Raw genomic sequence first — 9479 nt, 5'->3', positions numbered from 1 at the left:
GATGTGTTGGAGTTTTTTATTCATGCCTCTCCAACGTCCCGAAGTTTACAGTATTCCGTACATATTAATGCAATAAACAAAGAAGCAGGGAAGCCCTGCAGGTGGTCACTTCTAAACTGTTGGCAAAAAAGACCTCGAGAATATTTGGAAGACAATGGGAATACACCAAGCTAACCACAGGCTTCTTCAGAAACACAGCAGGTCCTTCTGTTAGTAGAAGTCTGTTGAAATCCATAGCAAAATTCCTGTTTGTTTTGACAGATGTTAGATAGGTACTGTGTTAGAGAAGTATAATTACTCTCATTACAATCAGTACTTTTTTCAACAGACCATTCACTGAAAGGGTGAGATCATGAACCAAGCTGTGAGAAGAGATGATTTTGTTGATTTGATCACCAGAAAAAAAAAAATTAGGGAAGATAATCTAGAAAAAAAAGATTAAATTATTTTTTTCTCTCTCATAATGGAAGATTAATTGGAAAAATGTTTATCTGTTTAATACTTTAACTCTTTGAAAATTAGTTTAGTTAAATAAATATTTAGTAATGGAGAACTGAAGTATTTGGTTTTGAATAACACCAGAGCGAAATATTTGAACACTTAAAGCTTTGTTCTGTTTTTTCTCATTCAGCAGACATCTTATTCACTATCAGTCTGGAACTGAATTTTCCTGTAAACACACATTCAAAAATGTTGCCTCATCCCAGGCACAATGAATAAGGTGAGCAGTACTTTCCCATCACACTAAGAAGTAGGGTGAAGTCCAATACAAATTGTGTTATCTAAGAGTTTCCTACTAAAGATGAGTAGACATGTTATCTGTACAAAGGGGAATATTTTGAACTGTTCTCATAAAGCTGTGGTGGTGTTAGCAAAGCTGTAAAGTTGGCAGGGACTTTTTAATGGTGGTGCACTAAAGCAGCAGCATCTAGATCTAATGCCCAGCACAGTATTTATTAAAACTGTCTTGCCTGTCTCATGGATCTCTGTGAAGGGAAATTATTTTTTTTATCCAGTCAATATATTTTTCAGTCAGTCGTGTATAAACTCCAGGCACGTCTCTTCTTCCGCATCCTTTTCCAAAAGAAACAATCCCACTGTATCGATCGTCACAGATTAATGGCCCACCTGAATCTCCCTAGAACACAAAATAGAAGTAACTATCAGTATGTGTTTGTTGCTCTCCAGAGGAGCATGCAGTGCCACCTGCAGTGCATAAGCATGTTTGGAAAAGTTGCTTCTAATCTGCTCCAACCTATGAAATGGATCAGTTGGCTTATGTCACTTCATGGGAGTTGCGTGAGGTATAAGGAGAGGTTGCTTTTAAAGCCTGAGGGAGCCTTTGATGTAAACGTTGTAGACCAGCACAATGCTATCATAAGTCTATTTCAAAAGGTATTTTTTTATTGTTGGTATAAATTGATTCTCACTTCTTTAGCAATTGGCCCTTCTGGACTCGGCACAGAAGACATCAAAAGCAAGATCCAAACAGCACTTTTGAGTATACAGTTAATTCTGTACTATTCAGATGTTGCCATCTGGAAAGGATCAGATGATTCAGACCCTGAAAATTCTTCTTTTTCTCCAGTAACTACAGATGGTGCCTAAGGAGAGTACCTTAGCTAAAGAAATGCACCTGAAGTTTCTGAAATAATCCCAGACTCAAATTCCCATACTCTCTATATTGTTGTGTACATTGACCTAAACTACTCAAAGTTTTAACCCTTCTTTTTCACAGTAATAAAGTCTCTTACAAATGTGGTTAAAATCACTGTGAATCTGATCAGCCTCATTAAGTGCTTTGTTCCCAGTGAAAACAGAACCATCGTTAAAAGCATATCTCCCCATCTTTGTGACTTTGCGTCTTACCTGGCAAGCATCTCCCTTCAAAAATCTATTTTTCCCTACAGCACACAACATGTTGCCGGTTATTTTTGTGTAATTTTCATATTTGCTCTTACAGCTTTCTCTACCAACAATTTTAAGAGTTGTTTTCCGAAGGTATTTTGATGGTTTTCCTGAAGATCTGACTCCCCAGCCAGCCACCTTGCACGTTGTGCCAGGTTTGATATCTTCACAAGAGTCAGGCAGAGGCAAAAGTTGCACATATTTATTCAGCTTTGCAATACCATTCAGCTGAAAAAAAGAAGAAAAAAAAATGCTTTCTCATGCAGAAAGGAAGGAAAGTATAGTCTAGTTTCAATTGGCATTTAGTTTCATTTTACCAATACTTTCCTTATAAATCACTTTTCAATATTTAGGAACTGATCCTGAGCTTAATTGCCCCTTTGCAAACCCAAAAGGATTTCCCTGGTGTCTGTATACAATCCCTTATCTACAGCAGCAGTAGTGAGTTCAAGCCCACTTTCCCATTGATTACAGTAGAAAATTAAAAACCTGCACAGGAGTTAGGCTGTTGGATCTATATCCTACTCGAGAACCTAACTTGCCACTGAACTTCTGCATTGAAATCAGACTCTGGTGCTTGACTGACACACCGAAAGGTCTCAAAGCACGGTGCAATGTACCCAGTAGATGAAAACAAAAGCTATAACCAATTAGACATGACAGCAGCGACATAATTGGGGAAAAATGAGGTCTTGAACTCTTCAGACTGCCAAGTTTTTGCTCCGAGAGCTTCAAAAGGGCTTAAATGATCCAAACTCCCTGTGTTTTGTTGGCCTTTACCTGACAGATTCATCCTTCAGCAGAGGCCAGTTTAAGCCTGTAAATGAAAACATAGCAAAACACTAACACATATCCTCAATGTGCTTGGTAAGGGATCACAGCTACTGAACAGACATTTTCTGTTTTACACATGATCACCGCACCATGATTCATTTCACTGGTGATTATATGTGTTGCTGAATGGTTGTCAGTTAAACGATTCTGGCTTTATACCTTTTAAAAAAGGCACTCCAACAAATCACAAGTTATCCAAAAAATCCTTACAGTTTATTATCTCCAGTGCTGGTGGGAATTTCCAAAGATGATGGAAAGTTTATCCCAAGTCATTTAGTACTGCATTACAGCAGAACTGTAGAGACAGGAGGTGAGCCCTGGTGCTAACGCTATCCCTGCTTCTGTGTCAAATTCAGACAAAGGATTTTATGGTACCCATGTCATTCTGGAACAGAGTTGTAACTTTAAACTCTAGAAATACTAATTCCTAGTGATTCGTTACGGTATTGTGTTCACAGATAACCTGGTGCTCCTGATAAGCTGCACAGGAGAAGCCAGTGAAATGAACCTGTCTGCCTTTGCAATGAAGCAGATGGAGAACGCTCACTAACATCTGGGGGAAGGAGCTTCTCACACTTGGGCAGTGGTATGTCGCTGGGGGCACAGGTGTCTGTAAATGCCCAGCTAGTTCCAGAAGTAGACATTGCTAAGTTCCTCCCTGTGTCATTGTCATACCAAACCGGTGATACCATCTAAATATTAGAAATCAGGTTCAAGTCATCACTTCCTTTTCCATATAATTCCACCAATTATTTCGGAAGTTTGGTAATATTCATAATATACTGTACCTAGTCAATTATTTTAAATATACATACTGATCTTTCACATAAAACTATTTCTTCATTCTCACAGATGTAACGTTAAAGCATAGCCTGAATAAAGATCCATCCAAGATTTCTTAGACATCGTACCAAAGTCATGATGTTTCTAAAGATATAGGCAAGATGATGTACAAGTCTTATCTTTCTCAGGGACTTTGGATCAGCACTGAAACTGCTGGTACCAGGAAGGCTGTTCTCCAGAACCATTTGACCATCTACAGGTTTCCTGCATAGGGACTGCCCTCTCCCTATTCAAAACACCCATGGCTGCCTCCATGTCAATCCCAGTGCTGGGTTAACAGAGTGCTCAGTGCAGGGACACATGAGGCATGAGCCAGGCTGAGCAGGAGCTGGTATGCGGGAAATTCTTACAGCCCTCCTGCACTTTGGCATCCAGGATGATGATGTTGGCAAGGACATCTTTCCATGCTTCATTCTGCAGTGTCCTCAGCCTTCGTCACTGTGTGAGCTCCTAGAGCTGAATTCATCTATGTATGTCCTGTATTACCCATACTTTTACTTTTTTATGTTATTTATTTTACTTTATTTTACTTTGGTTACCCCAAATAATTAATAGTAAGTTTCAGTGCCATTTTTGCTTAGTCCAGCACAAGGTATCTCTTCGGGATACAGCTATGACCCAGGCTCCATTGCATACATCACTTCAGCACTACCTTTGAAAAATTACTAAAAAACCTGTTTTGGGGTTTTGGAGGGGTTGCTGCAGTGAGTGGGTTAAAGGGAGTTTCAGAGCACAGAATGGGCTTGAAGTGTCATCCCTGCTCACAGTGCCAGTGATCCTGTAACTTTATCTAGATTAGTACAATCAAAAGCAGGGTGTTCTGTGATATTGTTAAGCTATCTAAACAATGTACTTTTCAATATCAAAGAATAGCCAAAATGATCATCAGCAAAATTCCTTTTATAATAATACGACAGTAATTAACACAATACCTTGAGGAGCATTATATCATTTTCCTTGGAAGACCTGGCAAACTGAGGATTAGGAAAGTAGCACATAACCTTAAATATCTGCTGTTCTTTTTCAGCTATGGATGCTTGATGGGCTCCAAGAACAACTCTAACTTCTGATTTGTTTAATCTGTAACGTAAAGAAAGTACAGGGAGAGAAGGTCACTACTGGAACTAAGCAACATCTCTCAAGATAATCAAAAGACATGTAACATAATACTCACCATTTCATTTTACAACATGACTAAAACATAGGGAAGGATATTGTTCATTTCAATATTTAGACATGAGCTTGTATTTTCCTCTACAAAGTAACATTTCTGTACTGTAAATCTAGTTTGGTGAAATAATGGTGTGATAGCTGACCTTCAGGAATTTCCAGAGTTTGGAATCAATTTCATGAAAAAGCCTACTGGCTTTTTAAGGAGAGTCCCTTGCACACGGACTGCTGGTGCTGATGCCTTTCATTAATCTTTTAATGATCTCCTTTGGACTTATGACCTAATCCTGCAAAGAACTGAAACATGCCTGATTAATAGCATGTAGGTTGTCTTGCTGACATCGATACTCAATACTCATTCTGAGCATTATGCATACAGGTAAGTGCTCTACTAAAGTGGACATCTTTAATATTAACAAGAGTTTTGTCCTTAACTTCACTAAATACAAGATTCAGCCCATTAAAAAAGAATGATGGGTGTTGCCTAGCTCAAGACACTCCTATAGTGAATATTAAAAAGGGAGACTGCCAAAACCCAAAGAGAGTTATATGTCCAGTTCCTGCTAATAGACCATAAGAGTTAAGCAACTCATAAATCTCCATCTCCCCCAAGATCTCTGATTATCATCAGAAGTGTATTTATTAGAGTTTGTCTTTCTTCATTTTGCCCCGCTAAACTTAATGCAGTCCAGTAGGATGACATTGCCAGAAGACATACTGCTGGTTTCCTGTGCTTCATCTTCAGAACACAATCTCACTACGCACAGGACAACTTAGTCAAGCCGGAACGACAACTTATCAATCCAAACAAAAAAAGTTACTTTCTTCATTCCAGCTGCATGTCTCACTGAAAGATACAATTCATTTACTTGTATATGACTGTTTGCTTGTGAAAATAGCTGCAAAGGCAGTGCTGGATCTTAAAAAATTCTCTTTTTCTCTACAAAGCACACTTACACAATAAGAATTATGTAAGACTCACAAAACTCCATCTCTGGGACTCTTTGATGTGTCATCCCCAACAGAAGTGCAACTGCTGGACTTGCAGAAAGACCTGGCAATCGGCCACTGTGCATACAGAGAAGCTTAGGGGGGGAAAAAAAACCAACAAAAAACACTGCAACCTCATCCAGGTCTCTGACAGGTTGTTTGCAGGCCACTCAGAAACTCACGTTGCTGGATTCATGCTATTTTGTCTAAGACAAAAATTACTTCAGAAGTGATTATCACGTAATATTCATTAGTTAGGAAGGCTTACATACACTGCAATTGCACCTGCTAAGAATAGTCTAGATATAGCACAGGGGTGGGTGGGTTTTGCATGGCCATCATCATACAGCTCAGGAGAAGGAGACCAGACAGATATTGTTTCACTTTGCCCCAGTGACAAGGACTCAAAGTCAGCCCAAACTGATGTGCTTGTTAGAAAACCAAACCAGTGACCAGAGCTGTCCTCTCCATAGGACCAGAGACAACCAGTGACCTTTCCACTGAATAGCTCCCAAATCTGAAATTTTATAAACATAACTAACTGGATATTTCTAACCTATTGACTGAAGAGTAAAAGACTCCAGCTCCCACCAAAAAAATCCCTTAATTCCAAAAAGGAAGGCTTAGCTTTTGTTTTGTAAATGTCTGAAACAGCACATTCTAGGTGTGAATATTTCTACCCTTACAAAAAATGCAACCAAACCTGATTCAGCTGAAGAAGTGTGGAAGTCAAATTCACTTAGAAAGAAGGAACTGTGTCCGATATTTCAGACTAACTGATGGAAGAAGGCCGGCCAAGCTGCCCATACTGTATTTGAGGAGGTCAGGTTTGCACAGGTTTATTGTAATTGGTTTGCTTTTCGTTACTCAAAATACGGAAAAAAATTGGAGAATTAAAATACGATTTAGAGAATATTTTAGCAAAAAGACTGGCATTTTATTTCCTAACATGAACAGCAGATGTCCTCCTTACCCTGAGCCAGCTGTTCAACAGCTGTGCCAGCCTTGGGGTATCCCACCCGAGGAAGGGGTGCTTGTGCTCATATTTGACTTGTCAAAAGGACAAGGCTCCTTGTCATAGTCATGACTGACATTCAGTTTTTGTGAGCCCAGGTCACTTAAAATGGGAGGAATAGTGTTTCCATCTAATTCAACTTCATCTCTCAGGGTGTTTTGAGACTTAGTACTTTGGAATATATCCCCGTCTCTAAGACATTGCTGTTTCAGATGCATAAATAATGAACTGTCTCTTTTATTAGCACAGTCTGTATCCTGTAACATTGGCAGGATCTGACTAATGAAGGTAACTGTACACAATGTAGGTCAGTAATTTACAAAATACCTTAAAACAGAATGACAAGTTCTTAGGTCAGTTTAGTGAGAGAACTGCCGCTTTTAACAATTAAGAAATCAATAACTACTTTTCTTTACTTGCAGGCTTGCATGCCATGCCCCACCTCAATGAATAGTTAAAATTGCCCCAGTATAAGACACTTACTTACAATGCGCTGCTGTCAAAACCCACTGCTTTTCCACAAGAGCTCCTCCACACACTGTTGAATTCCTTGTCTGGATAGCAGCCATAAAAGGCCAGGAATGAGGACGCACGACGTGTCCTCCGATAATGTCCGTGCAGCCATCTGAAATGAAACAGAAGTGCAATTATGTTACATGTTATCCAGAGGAAGGAGGAATTTGGAAATTTTTATCCTTAGAGGAGTAATTACATCTCAGGGGTAGGATAACAGCAATTAAAGAGAACAGGAGAGCTAACAGGTGGCTTGTCATAGCTGCTGCTATTTACTGACAAGAACATTGTAAATTACGATACCGTCTTTTCTATTTAAATGTCCCCTACAGGAAATGGTGGTTGAAACGTTTTATGAATAGCTTCCTCTCTTGAAGTTTCCCTTTACATCATTAATATTTTATTATTTTAACTGCAGCTTGGTTTCTTTAGGTTATTTCTTCAAGTTTCTTTAACATCTGCCTGTTTCGTGAATCCCCAACATGTGGCAATATTAATCGGTCCAAGTCTTACAGGAACTTCAGCAGCCATTCCCCACAGGTATTACATTAGAAAACAGGTGCATAAGAAAATCCCTGAGCATTACATGGGATGAATGTATAATAAAATCTAAGTGTCTCAGAGAATTCAATGCTCTTTCGACTTTGAAGGAAAAAAAAAACAGAAATATGTGAGAAGAATGAAATTGGCCACCTTCAAGCAGGTGAACAAAAGGGAGAACGAATACAAGGGCCACCTGAAAAGGCTTCACAGAACAGCAGTGAGAGGGAAAACTCAGGGCACGTAGACAAAAGTCATTCCCCAACTGTGGACCAAGATACAGCAGCAGCCAGCAAATCCTCGCAGAATTATACTGCCCAGGTAACAATTTCAGTTGAAAGACTGAAAAAGATTCATTCACAAAGTTTATGAGAGCCACTGGGAATTGGCAGGCATCTGTTGCTGATAAATTTAGGAACACCTGACATGAAAGACAAGCTACACACATGGAGGGCAGAGCAATTTGTATTTTCTTAGCAATAATTTTTGAGGGTGTAGGATTCAGGTGCAGAAAACGCTAGAGCATGCAAGTGTCAAATGCAAACAAAATATCTAATCAGTGTTCACAAGAAAAAGATAAAAAGACACAGTGGTGGGAGAGACATTTCTGTATTGCAAATCCCTGTGTCTGCACCCATGTTTTGCATGCCTTGCTGGTAAACCACTAAAAAAAAACAGCATGCCCTTGTGTGAAGAACTTAAAAAGCCTGCTATGATCTTAAGATTCTGAGCAAGAATCAGAAATGTAACTTGTCCAATATAGCTAGCACTCATTTTTATTCAAGAGTTAGAGAACAGCAGCTCTCCAGATTGTTGAATGGGATTATAGCATTGAAATGCTTATTTCTATGGCACAGAACCTTACTAGTTATAACCCAGTTTGAAAACATGATGCAACATAATGTAACACACTTCATATTTCAGAGGACTCTTCCAAAGCTCTTTTAAAAGAAAACACATGACTCTTAGAATTCATCAGCTGATAAAAGAGCGAGCTCTAGTTACCCCAAAATCACTCTCCATCCTCCAGCTAATCCTGGGATTCTTCCGCCACTGGAGGTTATCTCTGCAAAGAAGGTCCTCAAAGCATAATTACGTTCGAGTCCTTTATGGCTTTGCCTTCCCACCAAGTGGCTAGCTTAGACAGCAGCATAAGAGACAAAATGGGCAACAGACCCATGTTCTGACCAGACAGGAGAAGGCTTGTGATTCCAGATCATAATATCTAATGCTGGATTCTTTCTGCCAAGTACATTCAACTTCATAGAAGTAACGCTGATTCGCTACAAGGCTTTGAGGACTCTCTGAGTTAACTACATCTGCTTGTATTTCTGTGCTACTACATACTTCTTTGATATCACACAGTAAATAGGTGAAAATAGGGAAGCTGAGCAAACAGTTGAGGCAGAAAAGACAACAGGTAAATATCATGAGACACTGGTATCAGAGAAGAAAGTAAATTAGGCATCCCCAGCATATGTCCTATCCCTTCTCCAGCAAGTCCTGCGAGTGTGTCCTCCAAACACTGAGGGATGTGTCCAGGCAAACACACTGGAGTAGGGTTGGGGATGGGGCAGCCCAGGGAGGAGACGGAGAAGGCACCCCCGCTCTGCCTTGCTGTGCTCCTGGCAGCTGCCCTCTCTGCACCACTCTCCTGCCCTCCCTC

The 9479-nt window shown here is 39.7% G+C and overlaps 1 protein-coding gene across 1 annotated transcript; it reads right to left on the bottom strand.

The window, feature by feature from the left end:
• On the bottom strand, positions 1-7545 carry LOC142076055 (granzyme A-like). The gene is made up of 5 exons (XM_075138420.1): positions 7473-7545; positions 7244-7385; positions 4518-4665; positions 1870-2136; positions 1-1138 (listed from the first exon to the last, which is right to left on the bottom strand). The coding sequence occupies exons 1-5, from the start codon at positions 7531-7533 to the stop codon at positions 977-979; spliced, it is 780 nt and encodes a 259-aa protein (XP_074994521.1). The 5' UTR covers positions 7534-7545; the 3' UTR covers positions 1-976.
• Between the last annotated feature and the right edge of the window lie 1934 nt (positions 7546-9479).

The sequence above is a fragment of the Calonectris borealis genome, chromosome Z (genome assembly GCF_964195595.1).
Source record: "Calonectris borealis chromosome Z, bCalBor7.hap1.2, whole genome shotgun sequence".
NCBI classification, from domain to species: Eukaryota; Metazoa; Chordata; class Aves; order Procellariiformes; family Procellariidae; genus Calonectris; species Calonectris borealis.
This window is presented reverse-complemented; position numbering and strand designations above follow the sequence as displayed.

Coding starts and splice junctions, on each gene's coding strand:
- LOC142076055 (XM_075138420.1), bottom strand. CDS start 7,533: ATGACAAGCCACCTGTTAGCTCTCCTGTTCTCTTTAATTGCTGTTATC. Junction 7,386..7,472: donor TGTTATCCTACCCCTGAGAT/GTAATTACTCCT, acceptor GTTTCATTTCAG/ATGGCTGCACGGACATTATC. Junction 4,666..7,243: donor TTGACAGCAGCGCATTGTAA/GTAAGTGTCTTA, acceptor TTTACGTTACAG/ATTAAACAAATCAGAAGTTA.